At 43.3% G+C, this 23,123-nt stretch overlaps 3 protein-coding genes across 4 annotated transcripts in view; 2 read left to right on the top strand and 1 right to left on the bottom strand.

The window, feature by feature from the left end:
* The window catches only part of phip (PHIP subunit of CUL4-Ring ligase complex), a 40,550-nt gene extending 29,123 nt beyond the window's left edge, over nucleotides 1–11,427 (top strand). The window contains exons 31-40 of the mRNA XM_026194205.2: nucleotides 7,279–7,399; nucleotides 7,475–7,600; nucleotides 7,835–7,910; nucleotides 8,106–8,165; nucleotides 8,269–8,421; nucleotides 8,862–9,014; nucleotides 9,122–9,333; nucleotides 9,424–9,668; nucleotides 10,005–10,148; nucleotides 10,241–11,427. Of these exons, the coding sequence (XP_026049990.2) occupies nucleotides 7,279–7,399; nucleotides 7,475–7,600; nucleotides 7,835–7,910; nucleotides 8,106–8,165; nucleotides 8,269–8,421; nucleotides 8,862–9,014; nucleotides 9,122–9,333; nucleotides 9,424–9,668; nucleotides 10,005–10,148; nucleotides 10,241–10,944 (1,994 nt within the window). The 3' untranslated portion in view covers nucleotides 10,945–11,427. The remainder of the gene's footprint in view (nucleotides 1–7,278; nucleotides 7,400–7,474; nucleotides 7,601–7,834; nucleotides 7,911–8,105; nucleotides 8,166–8,268; nucleotides 8,422–8,861; nucleotides 9,015–9,121; nucleotides 9,334–9,423; nucleotides 9,669–10,004; nucleotides 10,149–10,240) is intronic.
* Nucleotides 11,428–15,256: 3,829 nt separating this feature from the next.
* Nucleotides 15,257–19,172, top strand: LOC113007018 (uncharacterized). 2 transcript variants are annotated; one of them, XM_026143322.2, is made up of 7 exons: nucleotides 15,257–15,507; nucleotides 15,773–15,914; nucleotides 16,120–16,209; nucleotides 16,413–16,507; nucleotides 18,227–18,387; nucleotides 18,472–18,588; nucleotides 18,665–19,172. In XM_026143322.2, the coding sequence occupies exons 2-7, from the start codon at nucleotides 15,790–15,792 to the stop codon at nucleotides 18,785–18,787; spliced, it is 711 nt and encodes a 236-aa protein (XP_025999107.1). In that variant the 5' UTR covers nucleotides 15,257–15,507; nucleotides 15,773–15,789; the 3' UTR covers nucleotides 18,788–19,172. The 2 variants fall into 2 exon arrangements, with proteins under 2 accessions (XP_025999107.1, XP_080145536.1); XM_080289410.1 differs by having other exon boundaries at nucleotides 15,369–15,508; nucleotides 15,770–15,914.
* Nucleotides 19,017–20,819, bottom strand: irak1bp1 (interleukin-1 receptor-associated kinase 1 binding protein 1). The gene is made up of 4 exons (XM_026143321.2): nucleotides 20,469–20,819; nucleotides 19,777–19,858; nucleotides 19,563–19,693; nucleotides 19,017–19,475 (listed from the first exon to the last, which is right to left on the bottom strand). The coding sequence occupies exons 1-4, from the start codon at nucleotides 20,738–20,740 to the stop codon at nucleotides 19,217–19,219; spliced, it is 744 nt and encodes a 247-aa protein (XP_025999106.1). The 5' UTR covers nucleotides 20,741–20,819; the 3' UTR covers nucleotides 19,017–19,216.
* Between the last annotated feature and the right edge of the window lie 2,304 nt (nucleotides 20,820–23,123).

Raw genomic sequence — 23,123 nt, 5'->3', positions numbered from 1 at the left:
ATATAAACCTGTGCAGTCAAATCATTAACATGGGGATCAGCAGGGATCAGGTTCCAATCATGTTAATGAACTTGCTGCAGCTGCACCACATCTATAAATGGTCACGTTGCTCTTTTTTGCTGTAAGAATACACACATTACTACTCACTACTACACACATACTAACACTAAACATCGTTGTACTACTAGACATTTCAAAGTTTTCTATAACTGATCCTATTGTAGAGCGATAAAAAAAGTAAAATGCATAAAAATAACGTATCGTGTTGCAGAGCTCCATGTGCGCGCTGAGTAAAATGAGCAAAGATGCAGGTGCTCTCGTGCTCTCTGCAGTTTTCCTTATGAACCGATCTCTGTGTAGAAATGTACCTAAAAACTAGGGGTGCAATGATACACAAAATTCACGGTTCGGTTCGATACTTTGGTGTCACGGTTCGATATTTTTTCGATACAAAAAAATGTTCATGCCTTTTTAATTTGTCATTTATTAAAATTAGTTTTTAAATTTAATGTTGCTGAAACAAAAGTAATTAAAAAAATAAATATATCTCAGGGCTCTCAAAATTTCAAAATCCCTGGTAGCCCTTCGGGCAGGGACTCTTCAGTTTTTGGTAGCCCAAAATAAATGTAAGTAGCCCGAATAAAAAAGAGCAATTTTTTGATTGATGTTTTGTTTCCTGTTTTGTTTCCTTTACAATATTATACATTAAAGTATAATATTGTAAAGGAAACAAAACATTAATCAAAAAATTGTTGAAAAACAAATTTACAACATTGTATAAAAATTACAATCATCAACTCAAATACTTGATTCTATTTGAACAGAAATTTCTATGAACTTGTAAGAACTGTGTAGGACATGAATCAGTCTGTGTCAGATCCTGAATTTGAAATTTCCACTGAAGTCACGGGTAAGAGACAAGTGGAACCAAGATCGAGGCCATTTGCTTTTTGAACCTTGCAAAGACTGCTAAATTTTGCCAGTGGTAGTTCACTCTTTGCAACATAGTACGCTGTTCTAAACAGATTTTTCAGGTTTATTTTTAGTATGTTATTTGCAATTGGTGTTTGTTCTGGGAAAGATATTGCAGACTGAGCAATAATGCATTTCTTGCATTTCTCATGGGTTCTAATGGGGGCCTTTCTTAAAATGACTGGTCCCAGTAACAAAGACGCTTGTCGACTCAGAAATCGAGAGAAAACCAACAACACACCCGGCAGAACATTATGTTATTTACACGGGTGCACATAAGTGGTCGCATGTGCGCATTCGCTGTCAAAATAAAAGGCGCGCACCAGATAAGAAGTTGCAACGCGCGTTTGCGTCCATATAAAAGGCACTGTTTTTGTCCGCTAGAGTGGGATTTTCACGGCACATTCCGCACCACATCTCTGTGCGTTCATCATTTGTTTGAAGCCAGCTCACCTCCTGCAACCACTTTTCCGAGAATACGCGCTTCTTTTGTGGTTCGGACTCCTTCTGACATTTCTTTGGAGGTAGAGGAACACCAAAGTAATTGCTTAAAGGAGCTTCTTCGACATCTTTAAGAGTTTTAAACAAATGTCTGTCCTCCTCCAGAAAATCTTATGCATGCAAACACGCGTTGCAACTTCATATCTTGTGCGCGTTTTTTTTTTTTCTTCACAGCGAATGCCCACCTGCGGACCACTTATGTGCAGCCCCGGTTATTTAGCTCGTCATATTGCAGCCACAGAAATTCTTTTGTCCATGAAACCATAAAGCTGCACTTTCTTTTTGCCTTATAGTCTGATTTGTCATAACTTCTTCACCCTGACCTGTCTTATTTGGCTCAGCAGAACTAAAATACACTGAACAAAAATATAAATGCAACACCTTTGTTACTGCTCCCATTCCCCATGGGATGGACGTAGAGACCTAAAATTCATTCCAGATACACAATATAACCATCCCTCCCAAACAGTGGTCACAAATCAGTCCAAATGTGTGGTAGTGGGCACATCTGCTATATTGAGATAATCCATCCCACCTCACAGGTGTGCCACATCAGGATGCTGATCTGACATCATGAGTAGTGCACAGGTGTACCTCAGACTGCCCACAACAAAAGGCCACCCTGGAATGTGCAGTTTTTTGCGCTATTGGGGGTCTGGGGACCCAGAACCGGTCAGTATCTGGTGTGACCACCATTTGCCTCATGCAGTGCAACACATCGTCGCATGGAGTCTATCAGATTGTCAATTGTGGCCTGTGGAATGTTGGTCCACTCCACTTCAATGGCTGTGCGAGGTTGTTGGATATTCGTGGGAACTGGTACACGCTGTCGTATACGCCGGTCAAGCACATCCCGAACATGCTCAATGGGTGACATGTCCGGTGAGTATGCTGGCCATGCAAGAACTGGGACATTCTCAGCTGCCATCTGCCCTGAACAATGTGAACCATGATTCATCCGTGAAGCGCACACCTCTCCAACGTGCCAGACGCCATCGAATGTGAGCATTTGCCCACACAAGTCTGTTACGGCGACGAGCTGGAGTCAGGTCAAGACCCCGATGAGGACGACGGGCATGCAGTTGAGCATCCCTGAGACGGTTTCTGACAGTTTGTGCAGAAATTGTTTGGTTGTGCAAACCAATTGTTCCAGCAGCTGTCTGGGTGGCTGGTCTCAGACGATCTTGGAGGTGAACCTGCTGGATGTGGAGGTCCTGGGCTGGTGTGGTTACACGAGGTCTGCGGTTGTGAGGCCGGTTGGATGTGCTGCCATATTCTCGGAAACGCCTGTGGAGACGGCTTATGGTTGAGAAATGAACATTCAATGCACGGGCGACAGATCTGGTTGACATTCCTGCTGTCAGCATGCCAATTGCACGCTCCCTCATTGCTTGTGGCATCTGTGGCATTTTGCTGTGAGACAAAACTGCACATTCCAGGGTGGCCTTTTGTTGTGGGCAGTCTGAGGTACACCTGTGCACTACTCATGATGTCAGATCAGCATCCTGATGTGGCACACCTGTGAGGTGGGATGGATTATTTCAATATAGCAGATGTGCCCACTACCACACATTTGGACTGATTTGTGACCACTGTTTGGGAGGGATGGTTATATTGTGTATCTGGAATGAATTTTAGGTCTCTACGTCCATCCCATGGGGAATGGGAGCAAAAACAAAAGTGTTGCGTTTATATTTTTGTTCAGTGTATATCCTGCTGCTTTTACACACACACACACACACACACACACACACACACACACACACACACACACACACACACACACACACACACACACACAACGGTCAGCGATTCTCTGCGCGATCAACCTCTCATATGTTTAAGCTTGCTGCGGGAGATTTCACTCGTCATGTTTGCGTAGTAAGCTAACGATTGATAAGACGATGTCAGAGGAATTGGTGCACAAATTATCATCACTCACCAATCAGTACTGTCGCTCTCTATACACAGTTCGCGCGATTGCAAAGTGAAAGCAAAAAACAAGCGCAAATTCAAACGCGATTTCAATATGTCACATATTGACAGTGGCTCACCGATGCCAATGACCTAATTACCCAGCTACATTTCCGATAGAATGCAAAAGCATTGACATATATTTTTCCTTCCTACAATAGCCCGACAATAGCTCGCGAGCCCCGGGGCGTCGGGCTAGCGATTTTGCAAGCCCTGTGTTACAGGCATGGCCCTTTAAGGATGAAGCCTGATGGGAAATGTATTCGGGATGTGTGTAGCGGGACTGCCTGGTGTGTGTGAAGAGAGAGAGCGGAGAAGGGGAAAAAGTAACGGTTAGCTACAGAAGAGACGAAAAGAAAATAAATAAAAGGAATATAATAACTCCCTCGACAGCCAGAGTTGTGTCGGCGATGCTCGCTGTGAGTAAACTGTTTCAGCCCACTGTACGCGGTGTTCGTGCCTTAGAGAAGAAATAAAGTTCGGTGAAGCAGTTTCCTACGCCTCCTTCGATCTTTTTGCTAGCGGAGTTGACCTGTATAGTAAGCTGTTTCCGGCTACGAGTCAGTTACGGAACCTTCAAGTAACTGCCAGAGGTTTCCTTACTACGGTTCGGGGCCGCGGATCTGGCGCGGTAACACCTGTATCTGATTGAGGAATCACTCATCTTTGGAAAAGAGAGTTTATTACAGAGAAATGGCTCTTTCCAAAATAAAAGCTATACTATACGCTTCTTCTGGGCTATATTCTCGGCAGCATATTGTAGCGGGTCAGGGCTGTTCGGGGTTCTGTTTGTACAGTTATGTTTTGTTTATGTTGCCATAGTGACGGGTGACGCCTTCTCGCTGCGACGGTGTGTCCTTCCGGGGTCAGAGGGCGCTCTGTGTGTTGTTGTTGCTGTGCGGTTGCCGCGCTGAGCAGTTAGCTAGCGGCAGTGTTCTTCTGCAGATGTCAATAAACGGCTGTGCTCCCTGGCTAGCTCACGGGAAGCAAGACCAAACGATACCTCCGTCTCCTCCTTGTCTGAGCTCGCCACATTGGTGTCAGAAGTGGGATGATGGTGGCACCCCATGTTCTGACCCGAGTGACCGTGACCGGCCGGTGCGCCAAAAGAAGGCACCTGGACATTTGCATGACTTTGTGTGGGGTAATGGGGTCGTCGGGGACGACTGACCCCTTAGGTGGGGGCTATGTAGCGGGTCAGGGCTGTTCGGGGTTCTGTTTGTACAGTTATGTTTTGTTTATGTTGCCATAGTGACGGGTGACGCCCTCTCGCTGCGACGGTGTGTCCTTCCGGGGTCAGAGGGCGCCCTGTGTGGTGTTGTTGTTGTTGTTGCTGTGCTGTTGCCGCGCTGAGCAGTTAGCTAGCGGCAGTGTTCTTCTGCAGATGTCAATAAACGGCTGTGCTCCCTGGCTAGCTCATGGGAAGCAAGACCAAACGACACCTCCGTCTCCTCGTTGTCTGAGCTCGCCACATTGGTGTCAGAAGTGGGATGATGGTGGCACCCCATGTTCTGACCCGAGTAACTTTTCCCCCGCTGGTCGTGATCGGCCGGCGCGCCAAAAGAAGGCACCTGGACATTTGCAGGACTTTGTGTGGGGTAATGGGGTCGTCGGGGACGACTGACCCCTTAGGTGGGGGCTATGTAGCGGGTCAGGGCTGTTCGGGGTTCTGTTTGTACAGTTATGTTTTGTTTATGTTGCCATAGTGACGGGTGCCGCCTTCTCGCTGCGACGGCGTGTCCTTCCGGGGTCAGAGGGCGCTCTGTGTGTTGTTGTTGCTGTGCGGTTGCCGCGCTGAGCAGTTGGCTAGCGGCAGTGTTCTTCTGCAGATGTCAATAAACGGCTGTGCTCCCTGGCTAGCTCATGGGAAGCAAGACCAAACGACGTCTCCTCCTTGTCTGAGCTCGCCACAATATTAAACATATCAGGTCCCCATAAGGAGAATCATGTGCTAACGGCTGTCTAAATGACTCGGGTAAAGTTTGTAGCATGCATGCTTGTTGTTTTTGTCTGCTTCCACTTGTCTTTGCACCAGGATGATGTCGGGGTAAATGTGCAGTCATATTCGTTGTGTTCCCACTAGTGCTGTCAGCGTTAATCTCGTTGAAATGACGTTAACGCCACAACACGGCAAATCTCCGTTAACGAGCTACCCCTGCGTGGGGCTAGATGGCCAACACGTTAACGAGCTAACTGCGCTAACACACTAGTTCCCACCCATGTAATTGAGCATTGCGTGGCACATCCAACATACTGTTTTACTTTAGTCCATGACGCGCTTACCGTCAGGGTCATACGTCACATGAAAACCAAAATAATTCCAAACGCCAGATCTGAATGAGGGTGGGGGAGGTTCAATTTGCCATGTTGCAAAGGAGAGTTTAACTTCTGTCTCGCTAGCTTGCCCTGCGCTCTTCCTTCTGATGATGCTGTCTGTGTTGAACGCTCAGTGGATCTGCGCTCGACAGTGCAGCCTAGGCGGAGTAGTCGAACGCAGATTCACTGAGCGCTCAACACAGACAGCATCGTCAGAAGGAAAGTTGATAAAATAAATTACAAATGTTGTATTGTTCGATACATATGCGTACCGAACCGAAAGCACTGTATCGAACGGTTCAATATCGATACGAGTATCGTTGCACCCCTACTATAAACCTGAAACACTGCACATCACTCTAGTCACTGTAAAAACTAACTGTGCTGACTGTGATATGTCCAAGGTTTGTCTGTTGTATTTTGCCTTTGCTCCTAGCTACAATGCTCCACACTAAGTTATCCTAAGTTCTGCTCTGTTTCATCAAAAATACCAGTATCAGCATTCAGTGTTAGGATTCAGTGAAGAGCTTTGGCACTGCCCTCGGAGCTTTGAGCCGTCACACCCAAACCTATTATGTGTTTGTGCTGATAACCTCTTCCCCAGGCATTCCAAGTAAATCAGCACTCCTACTGCAAACTATCATAGACACATAAAAAATTAAAATTCCAACTCTGATTTTGTGTTCTGAGTGAAAACAATTCTTCAAATATATGAACAATAAAGTTAGAAGCAAAAAGAACCAAGTCCACACCTTTCAGTCACAAAACTGACACTCTGCCTATTTAGCAAATCCTTAAAGTTTCCTATTTTTAAAGTAAAGGAAGGGTTTTGTCCTAAATCTAGCCCATGGTTCACTATCAGGAATGTTTTCCAGTTATGCTAAAGCCCCATTCAGTGACAAAGTTAAACAGAGATATGAGGATGAGATGAAAGGGTGCAGGAAGCAAAGATGCCAAAAGAGAGAGATTTTGTTCCCTAACAGTGTTAAATGGAGCTATCACGTGGTATTTATATGTAATAAATGATAAAAGGTTCCGGGTATGATATGTGGGTCTGGAGCCAGCCATCTTCAAAGTGCATTTGAGGGACAGAAACATCCTCCATGATGGTCCGATAGGTGAAAGGAAATGAAGAGAAATAAGTAATCATAATGAAGAGCAGACTGTTTTTTGCAGAACAAGATTTTTATCAAATATTTTTCTCCATTGGAAACATCTAAATTAAGACAGGGATGTTCAGAATAGCTGCAGAAAGAAAAACAGGATAAAAGTGTTTGCATTGCTGTTGCAGGGCTTTTTTTGTTGGAAAGGAATCAAAATCAATTTCAGCAAATGGATTAAAGAAACACATGCACACCATCCTGCCATAGAAAATAAATCAGTTCGTGTTTTTCTGTTATGTTTAAACTGATTTAATTCCTCATAATACCAAATGTGGATCCCATTGGCTCATGTGCACCACTAATATAACTCATGTGTATTTCTCTTATCACGTACTTGCTTCAACAAACACAGATGTTGCAGCACCGTTTGCCTTCCCAGTGGACCTGCAGGCGTACCCCACGTACTGCACAGTAGTGGCCTACGTCACTGACCTCAGCACTATACGCCAAAGGCTGGTGAACCGCTTCTACAGGTGCGTCCTCTCGGGTTATCACATACAGAGCGCGTGTGAAAGAGACCGACCGTAACAGCTGCGTTTTCCTTTCAGGCGGCTCTCCTCTCTGATGTGGGAGGTTCGCTACATAGAACACAACGCCCAGACGTTCAACGAGCCGGGGTCATTCATCGTCACCACCGCCAAGTTTGTCTCTGACCTCATGCTGCAGTTCATTAAGTGAGCACATTTAATGTCGAGCGTTACTAAATCACAGTTACGTGATGTGAAAATAATCATCCGAAATGTCCTCCTTACTCATCAATGAATGTTTCATTCCCCACATGTAGCTTTCCCAACAGCTGCAACAGTCGACTTTTTGGGTTTAATAATTTGACATGAATAATTTTTAGATCATTGACCCTGTCCTATCACAGAGGAATAACTCCTGATTCCTCCTCATTTCTTCCACAGGGACCAAAGTCTGACAGACATCATGCCCCTCTATAAAACTATGAAGAAGGCGACCTTCTCTGACTCTGAAGACGAGGTGTGTGTGACTGTCCGTATGCATGCTTACACTGCATTCATTCACACGATGATCCGGGCACGTTAAGCGTAAAGCTTTGAAAATAGACACTAATCTCGCTTTTTTTCCTTCTTTTTTGAATTATTGAGCTAAAAAATATAATTAATTAAGCTGACAGAGAAACATGTTAGATTATTTTTCTTTTATCCTATTTAGGATGACGAGGAAGAGGACGAAGATACTAATACTCCTGGAACATCCACACGGAACCACAAGGTAACATATGTAACAGATTCACACGAGCGGATACAGTGTCAGTGTCGATGCAGGTTCGGTATCAGAAATGGCCGTTTACTGTTTTTTTTACTAATTCCCACAGGCCCGTCGACCCATGCAGCGCCAGCTGCGAGCTCGACCTCATTCGTACGACCCTCACGCGTGGAAGGGACGCTGCAAAGAGCTGCTGGATCTCATCTTTCAATGTGAAGACTCTGAGCCCTTCAGAGAACCCGTAGACCTACAAGAGTACCCGGTAACTATGCAACAAACCTCTCGCTTTTTGTGTTATGTGCGGTGCAGACCTGCGAGCTCAGAATCAAACTCAACTCTCTGGAGCTGATCTGAATTTTTAGCTCCTTGTAAATTTCCATCACAATCACATTGATTTGTGTTTTCAGGGGGCACAAGTGGCTCCAGTTCAATTATGATGAGTGCTGTTTGAGGCAAAGGCCTCTTCATTCATGATGTGAACAGACTCACAGCTTCAGTGGCCTTGAGTTCTCTTCAAAAGAAGAAGGGTGCAGTTCTTTCACTTCTGGTTTTTTTTCCTTTTCAGCTCATTGACAGTAAAAACTTCAAACCTCTCTATTCTCTCACTTCTTTCCCATTTCTCTCTCTCTCTCCTTTCTGTCATCTTTTGAAAACAATTCAATGAAAGATGAAAAATCCCAACTGTCCCTCTGCTTCTTCAAGGACTACCTGCAAATAGTCGAATCACCGATGGACTTTGGCACTGTTCTCAACACGCTGACGGAAGGAAAGTACCAGTCTCCCATCGAGCTCTGCAAGGATGTCAGGCTCATTTTTAGTAATTCCAAAGCTTACACGCCCAGTAAGAAGTCTCGGGTGAGGGTCACAAACACACACATTTACAGCTCATTATGCCTATAATATAGATTTTATGGGTCCATAAAATTAAATCCTCAAATTATTATTTTTTTTAACTTCTTCAGATTTATAGTATGAGCCTAAGGCTTTCTGCCCTGTTTGAGGAGCATATCAGCCCCATCCTGGCTGACTACAAAGCCATCCACGGCCTGACTGATAAACTGACCAAACAAGGCACCGACAGACAGACACGACACACTACAGACAGACAGACACGGCACGTAATGAAGAGGAGGAGGAGGAGAAGCGAATCTCCTGCAAGCAGCACCGCGTCCAGGTAGATGAAATTTAACTTTCTCTGCAGCTTTAAATATATATATTTTTTAACCTGATGTCACACTCGGTTACTTTTTGATTTCATTTCTAGCCCAGAGAGGAAGAGACGCGTATCGTCCAGAGTGAACGCAAAGAAGGAGCCTTCGCCTGTCCCTTCACGACCCTCCTCTCTGAGGCAGAGCATCCCCGTCAAGCAGCAGCCGCCTCAGATGGTCAACGGCAAAGCAGAAATGCCAGCTCCAGGACGCACGCGTAGCGCTGCGCGCCATACTACACACTCACTACCCTCCTCATCCTCATCACATAACGTCACGAACAGCACGCCGAGCACAACAGGTATCATCACAGACGTGTTCAATAAATACGATAACGCTCCAGGAAGTCACTGCAGCAGGCAAAGGAGTAGTCGGCCACAGCATGTTGCTGTTACATTTTGGTTTTTATACACACACAACACAAGTTTGTGAGTCGCTGACAGTCACCTTTTGTTACCTTTGGACAAAGCTAGGCTAACTATACGCTGCCTGTTTTTCAGCCTTTATGCTAAGCTATGCTAACCAAAGTGATGTTGATTTTCTTATCTGATGCTGGACAAGAAAGCACACTACATCTCCTCGCCTGCTGCCTAGCCTGGCTGTTTATTTCCTTCTTCTATCTCCTTCTCATTAACAGAGTCGACTCGCTCGTTGCGGGCTCATAACTCTGTGCCAGCTTCGTCATCACCAGCTCCTGAGAAGGTGACACCTTCCCAACCCACAGAGAGTAGCAGCGGAAGCACTCGACGGAAACTCAGGACACCTGTTCGACACACACCAGGTAAGAGATCACGTCACAATCATGTGACCGTGTAAAGCAAAGGTTTACGATCAGGACGTAAACATTTACGCTTCTGTTCTTTTCCATCTCAGGCTCTCCTGGCAGCACTTCATCTCATAGCACAGTCCACCTGAATGGCCACGGTAGTCATGTGACCCTAGGTGTGGGAAGAAGGGGGAGGAAGTCGAGAACAGAGCCGCCAGTGAGTCCACCAGAGGTCTCAACCCCGGCCAGCCCTTCAAGACCGCGAGGTCGCCCACCTGGCAAGAAGAGAGGCAGGAAGAGCAAGCAGGAGGCGGAGGACACAAGACAGAGCGGCAGCCGCAGGAGCTTCACCCCTGACGACGAGGTCGACCCGTCTACAGGGGACGAAGGCGGCATGTCTTCTGCACAGGAAGTGTTGTCGGACTCTGGCATGGCGTCGACGCCGAGACGGCGTGGCCGGCCCCGAGTGGTGAGAATCGAGGAACCTGCTCCTCCTCCTGAGTCACCGGAGCCCTCGCCACTGAGGAGGAGCAGCAGAAGGGCCAACGAAGAGGGCACGCCTCCGCTCCAGACCCAACGACCCAGCCGGAAAGAACCTCCTAAGGAGGAGGAGGAGGCAGGCGACGAGGCAGGAGGGTCCATGCGCACACGTAACCAAGGTCGACGGTCAGCCTGGTACATGGAGGAGGACTCCGAGGAGGAGCAAAGGCAGCTGCTGTTTGAGGACTCATCAATAACCTTTGGCACCTCCTCAAAAGGGCGTGTCCGCAAACTGACAGAGAAAGCCAAAGCCAACCTGATTGGCTGGTAACGGAGGAGCCACGCAGGCTGGGACATGTTCGCTCGTGCGTTGGAGGACTGGGAGGGCGGAGTGGAGGAAGTCACGCTTAGCGGTGTATGCATTTGTGTGCGTATGTGTGCGTACATCCATGGAGTCGCTGGTTCAGCTGCTGCTATTTGAAGCTGAGGAGAGCAAAGAGTTACCAGCCCACTCCTTGTCGCTGCCCCTCCCCTTCCACCTTCCTCTCTTGCCCAGTAAGCACATCTGTACGACATCCGATGGCATGTTCGCGTGTTCCAGCTCCTCCTACATTATTGATCCATGTTGGATCCCGCAGGAGCGCGAATCACAGAGCCTCATGTCGACGGTGTTGTGACTCCTCTCTTGTGAACCACTCTGTCTCCTTCTGACCTTGTACACAGTTTGGTGTCAGATTGGGTAAAGTTGTTGGTAGTTGGAGACTTTTAGTACTTGAAAAAAAAATCACGAGGAGGCCAGATGTATCTTATCTAACTTTTACTATTTTTGAGGACTTTTCAAGCGTCTCCGCCGGACAGATGGAAGATGCCCACGGAGCTGAACGCGGTAATGGACGACGGGACCGCTGGCCTAACAACGTCCTTTTCCCGCTTCCCCCTCTCTCCCTCCCTTCCTCATTGTTCCCAGTCTTTTTTTATACAACCTGCTCTCTGCTTTTTCTAAGATTTGTACGTGATCACTGCTCTCTGTTTTGGAAGTCTTACACGTTGGCTGACCTATCTGTCTGCGCTAAAATACCAAATGGTGTACCTTTTCGGAGGTACTGTAGATCTGTAGGTTTTGTTTACTATTGATGTGTGTGGGTGTTTTTTCTTTTCCTTTCTTTTCTCTTTGCATGTTATTAGAAAGAGGAAGCAACTTTTTTTTCCTTTTCCTGATGCTGTTTTTACTGTGGCGAGGAGGAGAAAAAGGATGCATGGGTGAAAAGGGTCATTTATGTCTCTCTAGTTCATGTTTCAAAGCGTCCTCAACATTAGCAATACCTTGTGCCTTTATGTCTTTTGTATGGGTGCGTGCGTGCATGTAGGTGTATGCGTGCTTGGCTTCTGCCCTGCAAAGTACATGTGCCTGTTTGTGTACGAACTTAGTTGTGACTATGCGGGTAATTGAAGGAATGTGTGTTTGTTTTTTCGTTTGTTTGTTTTTTTAATAACACAACTGAGCGTGTCATTTCAGCGTGCAAACAGTGGCATACAGTTTGATCGTTGTGAAAACCTCTCAAAGAAATGTATTTATAGCAGCTGAAAAGAAATTTACTGTTGTTGTAAGCATACCATTACTCATGTCGATATATTATCCTATAACCAACCTATTGTCAGTTTATACCTAAGGTACAGAGGGGTGGAGCTTCGGGTGACTAGCTTTGAGATGCACTTACCAGAGACCGGTTATCAATGCAGTCTTAGGGAGTAACCATGTGTATTTTAAAATCTTTAAACATATAAAGTTTTAAAGTGTCGATATGTTTCCACGGTGACTCCAAACTTGTACGCACACACATAGACACACGCAAATCTGTCTTGCATGTTCTAGCACTTTCTCACGCCTGCTGCAAACAGGAAGGAGACGGATCAAACTGGGATCGGACTGAATTTGAACTGAAAGCAAACCGGAGAAAGAGACAAGTCTTACCTTCATCTTTCTGATTGTGTGCCTTTGCTACTCTGGCATATTGAATCCTTGGTTTCTCCTCTTTGGGGCCTTTATTTTTTTAGTGTTTGTTATCGTTTCGGATCTCCCGGTCCCGCTCGTCACTGGGTTCAGAGAAACTGGACTTCGGGGAGCGGACTAGACCTGACAGGCTCGTGAGGAAAATAATGAAAAGACCGAAACATTAACATTTTGACAGGGGACAAACATATTATGTCACTCTTTGTACACACAGTTGAGAGTTTATAAAGATGGGTTTTGGTTTTTTTGTGGGGTTTTTCTGTTTTGTTTGGGGTTTTTTCCCCACAGCACGGAGTGAGTGAATGCCAGAATCCATGAGTTTCCACTCGTGTTGCAGGACTGACTGGACGGAACTGGATGGTAGCATCAATATACACCTGGTTCTTTTCATAGGTCTCGTCACATATTACTAAACGTATATCTCATCTGTTCATCTTTATTGTCAATGTCTTTTTGTTGTTGTTATGGATTTGTCAATGCCAAATTCTGTCTTTGGGCACTGAAGTTGTAGAACATGGCTTTTGAATGTGTTTTATTTTCTAAAGAGATTTTATTGTCTCCATGGTGAGTGTGTTGAGCTGTTTTACATATGACGCGTTGGCTGTTTTCTGTTTGTGTCCCTGCCATAAAGGACGATATACCAGTGGCCGCATATGTGAAGATGGGTTTTTTATCCTCTGCCACACCTGTTTCAGATGTTCTGGTGGTTCATAATTGCTTTGTTTATGCTGTGTTTGTGAAGAGTTTCATTCAAAAATTGCCTAAAAACACTGACACTATCCTCCACAAATGACATGAAAATGAATTTTATTCTTGGGGTTTCAAGGTTATATTTGCCTATGATAATATTTATGTTGTGGAGAAACTTTATTGTAATAATTCATGGCTTTAATAAAAAAAAAAAACACTCTAAAAACTCTTCAGAAACACAAAGATTTAAAGATTTTTTTATCATGTGATGAAAGCAGAGATGGGCTTGCTTTGACCCAGGATTTTCAAATTTGAGGTATGACTTTATTTTTAAAGGGGACCTTTTACTCCGACGTCCATGTCCATGTATTCTGTTGTAATGGACTCCATTACAATAGTTCTGCCTAATTCACAGTTCAGAATTATCCTTTTTACCCTCTACTGGACCTTGGTGTAGTTCTAGTTGATCCAGTGTCTTAAACAAGCTCTCCCTCTGCTGTTATGCCAGCTTTCCTTTTATTGTGTGGCTCCCGCAAACAAACAATCTGTGGGCGGAGCTTCTGTGCTCAAATGACCGTATAAGGAGGTGTCGGCTTTCGCTGACATCATACAGAGCCAAGAAATGAAAAAAACGTTTGGAAACAAAGTGTTTAGACGAACCCTGAGCTTCTGGCTCAGATGGGCCACCATAACATATCCTGATGTCATTAATTGAATCGGCACCATTATAACAATATATAAATATATCAGAAAATAAGAAGTTTAATAGATCCCCTTTAATGTGTTTACATGAGCCAGCTGAAAAATAAACAGTCCTCCAGAACTACATGGGACTGTGAGATATCGGTTACACGGCCATATTAAATTAGGAACTACTGGTGTGCTACATAGCCATTTAATCCCCATGCAATAAGGTGATGGGTAAGGATACTGTATATTTTTTCCATCTATTTTTTTTTCTTCACTGAAATACAGTCAAAGTGGGAATGCAGTGGGTATCAGATGTGGTTATTTCTGCTGTGACACCCTATTCATCAGATCATCACACTACCTGTACTCATCACGGGTCAAAGTAGATGCGCTGATATAGCGTAGCTGGTCATATTACCTTAACCGTGGCAGATCAATGTGTGCAACCTAATCATTTTAAAGGGGCCTTAAAAAGAACTCACTGGTGTATAAGCAAGACTTTGGGTGTTAAGCCTTTCAAACAGACATCACACACATCTGTATCCAGCTCTTTATACGGTGGAGGTATATATGCCGTTAGGTTTTCAGATTCTAATGTAAGGTGGTGGTGTTACTGGTTCAGAGCAGCACCTCTGCCTTGACGCTACATTTCAGAGCTCATGTAAACATTCACACTGGCCTGTGTTAATGTGTGGCAGAGCTGTGCTGTTTTGGCATCACAGTCTTTGGTTAATGGTCACTGTGTGTGTGTGTGTGTGTGTGTGTGTGTGTGTGTGTGTGTGTGAGAGAGAGAGAGAGCGAGAGAGAGAGAGAGAAGGGACTTCATGTTAGCCACCAGGAAGAATTTTGGGTATGTTTTCAGAAGAGGAGGAGAAGGGGTCTTTTTCATGTGAATTGATGAGGTCGTCTTTGTTAGTTTGGATACTTTTTTTTTTAAAATATAAATATATATATAAAGGAATTAATGCAAAAAAAATAAGCATAAGGCTAGAATGTATGTGTAGGGGAGTACTGCTGTCCTGTTAGTTCATACCAATATTTTAAGTGAATAAAAAGTTGTGTTTCCATATTCACTTTTAATGCTTGTTGCTTCTTTGTTGTATAAAGATAAAATAATAATAATGATAATGAAAAAACACTGACGCTCGAGCTGCAGGTGGGAAATGAGGTGCAGAAGAATGAACAACACTCCCACCTAGCGTTGGAAACGGTAAGTGCACAAAAATCACTTCCCACACCTCCGGCTCTTCCTGACGTGGCGAGCCGCTAAAGGTCCTTGGGTACTCCGTGGGCTGCGGCTATTGGTTAGAATACCTGTTTGGCAATTTTTCCAAAAATGTAAATACACAGGTGGCTGGAGGCGACATGGGCCGGAGTGTGGTTTATGTAAATAAAACAGAAGTGAAACCGCGCCGCTGTGTTCTGGTTTCCACGCGCAGCAGACTCACTCAAACGCAATGTTCGACACGCAATCAGAGGGAAGACTTTAGAGCTTAACAAGAGGTAAGTGTCACAATGAGAATTAGTAAAGAGCTTTCGCGGTTACCTGGTTTGACCTACCTGCGGGGTCACGTGTCCTTTAAAGTTTTACCTGCCACAACTTTATATAAATCTAACAGCCGCCATAAACATATGTTTGAGCTGATAGTTGCCTACGCTCAACAAACTTAAACCTCATATATATATGTTAACTAAAATAAATATAGAACTATCGCCTAGGTTAATTTTGGCGCTCACTTTCGTGCATGTACTTTTGGTTTCCGGGCAGGTGCCAGCTGTGCGGTCATGCCTGTGCTCAGGGCCTCTGCGGTGCTGCAGATCGCGCTGCTGCTCTCCGCCGTGCCCGCGCAGTACTTCATCTCCAGGTGGAGCGGCTCCTCGGCGGCGCAGCGCTACCATGCGACCACGCGGTGAGATCAGTGCGCCAAAAACCAGCTTTTATTTACCGCATCGAAGTTTGCAAAAAAGGGAAAAACGCCTTAAGTTGGCTGGATGTGAATGACCCAGGATAACCTTTTATGTGAACTATTAGATAAAGTGGGCCTTACCAGACTAAGGACTGTTGTGGCCGTTTTCTTTCTGTTTTACTAATAAAAAGAACATTTTTGGTTTCAGATTGCTTCGAATATGGAGAGAATGGAGAAAATCATACATGAATGTCACTGCATGGTCAGACTGGACAAGCCAGCAGATGTCCAAAGCCATGTGAGTGTTTGAGATGAATGGCATTCAAATGAGGACTGAATTTAACCTGAATCATCGCTCGCTCACTCGGGATCTGAGGCAACAGTTATTTGCATAATCTTGTTTCATATTCAAATCCCACACACCTCAAAAGTGATTTCTGGTGTTTTTATGGAAACACATGAGTTGTATTTAGAGACTGGTGATGTGTTTGTTTCCTGAAGGTCTCTGGTTGGATTGGGACAGGAAGATCAAGTGGGACAAGGGCCACCTCCCGTGGAGACCATGCTTTTTGACAATGACCTGGGATTCTTTGGAGGTTTGTGTCTATAGCTCTGCTATACTGAAGCATTTTTAAACCAGCCACATGTGATACAGTCTGTCCATATCCTCATTCTCATAGGTTAATGTGAAATTTCACCTTCCCCATCGAGTGCAATTAATTACCAAAAACTAATGGATGTTTAATTCTAATTTTACATGTCCTCCTGAACTATTGCACTTTGAAAAGCACTACATTTATAGTAATGTGCAAAAGTCTTGAACCATCCCTGATATCTTTATATTTTGCAAGGAAAATAGGAAATAGATGCAGTGAAACACACATGGAAATACAGTATATGAGGACAAGAGTTTGTATGATCCTAAAAAGCTTGAAAATCAATATTTTATTCTTCAACACACAGCCTGAACTCTTTTAGCCAAGCTTTCTTGTTATTTCTTTAAGTAGTCTTCAGGAATAGTTCTCCAGGCTACTTGAAGGACATTCAAAGCTCTTCTTTGGATGTTGGCTGCCCTTTTGTTCTATTCTCTGTCAAGATGATCCCACAGTAATGTTGAGGTTCAGGCTCTGGGGAGGCCGATCCATGACTGATGGTGTTCCACGGTTTTTCTATCCCGGTGTGCTTTTACTGCATTGGCTGTGTGTTTGGGGTCATTCTGATGAATTAAAGCTGTTGCCAGTCACACATTTTCCAGATGCTACTCTATGGTGGATCAAAATATAATGATGATGATGGTACATTGCTCTGTTTGTAAGTCCATTAGTAAGACAAGATCCCCAACATCACTGTATGAAATGCAGCCCCAAACCATGGCATTCGATGGATCAGCTGAAGATGCAGCTCTCAGGCCCAGTGTCAGGTTTTTGCAGCATTTTCCTCCGTTTCTTGACTTTGGATTGCTGTAGGTATTTTTTTAAGGCCTGTCGTTTCTTTTGCCCTAAGAATCACTCCACACCATGTTGGGATATAACAGGTTTTTAGCTAAGCACTTTGGCAATCACCTTATTAGTATTTGTTTTTCTGACAACTTTTACTTCCAAAAATCCGTACTTTTTATTCCTTACATTTGGTTCAACAGTATCGTTTATAGCATTTATGCTCAGGATTTAAAGTCGGAGTGTGCTTGTATCCATATGTTGTGTTTGCGGTACTTCAGCATCTAGACAGCTCTACAGATGGGAGGAAGCATGAATGCGAGTGATGTTTTTTTTAAGTGGCAGGCAATTTCAAATTCAACGTTTCTATCAGCTCGACAAACATCAGCAAACACACAAACTGTTTGTGTGCAGTTTGTCTCACGATGTGTTGCTATCTATGGGTCCAGCTTCTGTATTTGCAAGGAGAGAAAAAAAAGAATGAAGTGTAGCAGAGAATTTGCATTTAAGACTATGATGCTTAGATTCATTCACTGAATTCCAACTTTATACCAACTGTCTAATGCAAAGATACTATAAACAGTGTAGGGAATGTATATCGGCCAGGATAGCTGTGAAACATCTGCTGACATCTTGATGAATTCACTTGTGTAAATCCACAAAGAGCAGCAGTTTAGCTGATCACAGCCTGTGCACTCAGAAAACCTACCGAGGTCATATTAGAAATTATCATGGGATTTTAGTTTTATTGCCTGGCAAGAGCAGAGCTTTCTAGAAAGACACAGAAGGAAATCTGATCGTGGTTTTTCATTAAAAACAGATCTTATTCATGCATGTCATGTCAGTTCTGTAATCTCTTCTCTGTCTTTGTCACATCAGCATCCAAGACGGCGCGCAGCCCTCGTCCCCCGTATGTGTTTCTGCGGGTCGGAGAGGTGGTGTTGGAGACAAAAGGCCACATGGTTGGAGTAGTGGTGAGCTGGGACCCAGAACTGCGAGCTCCTCCAGAATGGGTTGACAGAATGTACTCCGGCTCTGATGTCAGTAGCCTCCTTCACTTCCTCTGATCATTTATTGGTAATATATCATTTAAGTGTTAGTAACGGAAGCGTGTGTTCATATAGGACACAAGAGCAGAAAAGACACCTCATTACAAGGTGATCTTTGGAGGACCTGGACCCTCCTCTGTCATAGTTGCATACTTGCCCCAGACACAGCTGGAGCGCATCACAGGGATGAGGGTAAGTCCTGAAAATCACAGCGCATACAATCATATATATTAAAATAGGTCTTGGGCTTACTGTTGAATGTTTCCAGCCGGACATTCCCACCCTGGAGAACTACTTCACGCACTTTAATGGGAAACGCTTTGTTATGCAGCCCTGGCTCAGAGAGCTCTTCCCCGAAGACGAGGAGGATGATGAGGGCGAGGACTTTTGACTCTGGAGTATGAAAGCCTTAGCCAACAGACAGTTTCATCCTTTGGCTTCTGTGGTTTTCTTCAGCCTGGTTCTTCTTTTTGTTTGTCTACTGGAGTCCAACGAGTGGACACAAAATGCCGTCTTTAAGAGTCATCGACCCGCTCAAGTAAAAATAGGAGTTAAGAGTGACCATCGAACCCTTTCTTTAACGGAGCTGAAGATAAATGATCAAAGATGAAGAAATGTAATTACGCTTCTGAATTACTACATTTATTTCTCTGAAGTTTACAAATACAAAATAATTTAAAGTGTCTACCAAATATGTAAAAAAACAACGTTGACAGACTGAGATTCTTTAAATTGCTTTTAAAGTCAAAATAAAATTATTTTTTTATTTCAAGAAAGTGTTGGCTGAATTAAAACTACTTTTTTTTAAGCATTATATCTCTCATCTCATTTTCCTGCTCGTGTCTCTGAGGCTGAAGGAGACGGACACCTGCGAGGAAGCAGTGACTGCAGGTAAGCTGGGAAAGTGAGAAGGGGCTGCAGACCCCTGCCCCCCACCACCGTTGTCCTCGTTGTTCCTCCACTCTTTGGTTTCGTCCTCTCTAACCAGCAAAGGGGGTCCCAGACTTTGTCCCAGGAGCTGACTGACTTTGCTGGCCTTCAGCTGAGCATTCTCGACTGCAGACACACACGCACGCAGCCTGCAGCACACACGGGCTAGTTACGGTCACACCATTTAATGAAAACAATAAAGAGGTACGATTGTGTTGTTTTGTTTTTTTTCATACCTCATTTGACTCAGGCATTCAGCACTGTGGTAGAACTCTGGTGTCCCCACAAAAACGCTCTTGTCTAGCTTTTCCAGCAGGATGCTACATATTCGCTCCATCTTCTCAAAGTCTGAGAAAGTCACTATGACCTATAAGATATATTACAGCACGGTCACATGCTGCTCAACACGTCTGTGCTGCACGTTCATCGGTGTTTGTCCAAATACTCGACCTCTGCATCCATCCGATACATGTCTGCGTCTCGGTGGAGAAACCTCCTTACTGAAGTGTCTTCTTCTCTGATGTCATGTTGTCTAAGCAGAATGGATTAAAAATAAACACATGGTCACAAAAATTACTGTGTACTTTGAAAAATTAGCTACTGTCCCTTAAAAGAAATACAAACAAAACTGTATCAACTTAAAACACTGCTTTACTGGACACCAATTGCTTTGCAAGCATATTTAATGTGCCACTTCTGCAAATTTGAAGTAATTGTGCAGTTTACGTTTTTACAAGCACTGAAATCCAAGTTAGTTTGCCAAAATCACTGACTTCAAATATACAAGGATGGAGGGTAGCAGGGGTTTAGTCTGTGATGGCCACCCTCAGGTTCCGCCCCTGCATGCAGCTGTAACAGCAGTAGGACCAATAAATACACAAATAAGTACGGTTATTTCTCATCCTCTTAAGGGGTTATTTTAAAATTCGAAATGAAACTCTTCTAGTTGTATTCTCGTTTTTAAATATACCAGTAATAAACTTTTCATCGCTTCTTCCATTGCTGGTAATCCTAAACGAGTTGGCTGTATCTGCGGACGCACTTCTCTCGCTGCTGCCTCTTTAACCGGTAATAGCATAATGCTAACAGTAGCTAGCTAACTTTACAGTTTGCTCCTGCTTCGCTCCAACTTCTTTTCTCACCTGAGAGCCTGTAAAATGTATCCAAGTCGCCGTGAAACGCTGTGGGTTGCTTCGCTGACGGACTCCTTGCTGTTGCCCACGCTGACCCGCACCGATGCTCGGTCCGCCTGGCAGCGAACCTCCGCTGTCCCTGTCACCTGGACCTCCCGTAGACACTTACCGGGACTCTGCCGACTAACCGCTCTTACTTCCAGCCCCTGCTCTTTTTCGTTACCGGAGAGCTCCCGCCCGGCCGGTACTATCGCCGCGAAGACGCGACTCTGACTTTCCATGATGGAGGGTTAAGCACAAACGACAGCCGTTGTGCTTCCCGCAATAGCCGCAATGGTCTTTGGGATTTGTAGGCTACCTGTTCTAGTGCGGCGAGAGCTTAATCCAGCCCATTTGTACATGGAGAGAAGGTAGTTGTCAACGGATTAAAAAGAATGTAAAATGATGTCAAATGCACATGTCAGGGAAATAAAAGGCTTCCCTACCAGGGGCAGATGTAGTTATTAAGCCACCTAATTTAGTTATTAGGTGGCTTAAACTACACAGGTTAAAGGTAAGTATAGTTACCTGCATTGCATTCGATCATTTACACTTTTATAATAATAATAATAATAATAATAATAATAAATTATTATTATTATTGTTTTTGTTGTTGTTAGCCCTTCAAAGAGCTGTTTGAGGCTGAAGAGTTGGATTTTGTTTTAAACTTAGTATTAGCTTCAGGTGTTTGGCATCTAGGTGGGATTGTTAAACCTATAAATAAAAGGCTTGAGAATGCATTGATGTCGACAATGGATAAAAATCAACAATCAAGCTCCGTATGTATAAGGCAGCAGTAATTTACAGTGGTAACGGAAACTTTTGGCCAAACTCAACACTACAATTACACCTACATTTACACTCCATATGTAGATGGCCAGGCCATGGTAAGAAACACTATCTCCTTTAATAACAATAAAGTGCTAATTTATTTAAACCTGCAATGATATGCTTTCAGTTCTTGTTAACACACTTTTGTTTGTTCTTCTAATTAAGCTAGCGGATAAATCAGGCCTCTTGATATATCTGCAGGAAAAAAAAAACTGCAAACCATAAATAGCTCAATTTTGCTTTGTGGCACAGTCTTATTTTTATTTTTAAATAAAAACATTTGAATTGCACTGCTCTAATATTATTGTGTTTACACCTTGGTTTAGCACTGCTAGCTGATAAGACAAAAAGTTAGCCAATTAGCTTGTTTGAAAAGAGCACTGCTATTAGTGAAACAAATGCTCTCCAATTCTGGATACAACATCTTAAGTAATTTAAGGCTTTTTAAAAAATATTAATTTAATCAATTTCAATGTCTTAATACTTACTTTTTTTTTTTACTTTAATTCTAAGCTACTAGCTGCCATTGGTCAAAGCACAAAAAAAACTTTACAAAAACTGCAGCGGGTAGGCTGACAGTCATTTTCCTCACAAAATTCATGTTCTTATGTGTGTTTTAGCTATTTGTAACAGTTTTGAAAAGCAAAATTAAATAATTAGTCAATAAAATATTAACCAACTAAGGTAAATGTGCAAATGTTAAATAGATTGGGATAAAATAAAATAGCCTTTTATTGATCTTGTACATATATAACAAAACTGTGCATGCTCCACACCAGATGTGCCAGACAAGAGGAGTATATACAACAAGATGAATTTAAACAAATTAGAGGGCATGCGAAGTTTTCCTTTAGGTGTATCATAGCCTAATAAAGTACAGTTTATTACTTGACAGCCTATTTTACATGATATCTGCTATGCCGCTTCCACATTTTTGTTTTTTTAACTGAAGGTATCAGTAATGGAAATGTTCTGTTCTGTTTGGTCAGCAGGGGCCAGCAGAGTACCGATAATCAGACAGAAAAAAATGCATCAAATGGTCATGCTTTTTTAACGCACTATACACGGTTTTCCGATCTAAAAAAAAAAAAAATTTTGTTTGAACCCTTGTGTGGTGTTCGTATTTTTGTTACTCAGCCAGTGTTCATGGGTCTGGTGGACCCGCTAGAGTTTTGGCTTTCCAAATTAACACTATCAAACAATTTTATGTTAAATTACTCAACAGATGTTTACTTCATCCCAATTACAAGACATATGAACAGCAAACATGGTTAATTTTTTCCCTTTACCTTTGTTAGATCACATTTATGAATTAATGTGCTTCTCGTTTTTCTTTTATATAAAATGTTATAAATAAATCAGTTATAATCAAGTGGAGTGAGTGGAAAGACACAGCACATTTACACGTGAAAAAATAATTAATTGTTTAATTTTTCTTTTGAAAAAAACTGAACACGGGTCTCACAGACCCGAACACCATACAAGGGTTAAAGAAATAGCATCCTAGTTTGTTTGTTTTGTTTTTTTTTTTGCTGATGTAAAACTATCATTTCAAACTGAATTGCTTCTATTAGATGAATGAAGAGGCCAATAAAAAGAGTAAAAAAAGTATTAATAATTGTTTTCTGGCAGTATTAAATAAGGAACTGGATATGTACAACACTTATTTTTCTCGTATTTATTTATATTTTTTCAAAGGAGTATTTCATGATATGTGAAAGGACTTTTTAATAAACCAAATAAAAGTATAAATATGAAAAGAAAATTAGTCATTAAAAAATTCACTGTTGATCT

This window comes from Astatotilapia calliptera, chromosome 15 (assembly GCF_964374335.1).
Source record: "Astatotilapia calliptera chromosome 15, fAstCal68.1, whole genome shotgun sequence".
In the NCBI taxonomy this organism is placed as follows: Eukaryota; Metazoa; Chordata; class Actinopteri; order Cichliformes; family Cichlidae; genus Astatotilapia; species Astatotilapia calliptera.
The sequence above is the reverse complement of the archived record's forward strand: the minus strand, read 5'-3'. Positions and strand labels throughout refer to the sequence as shown.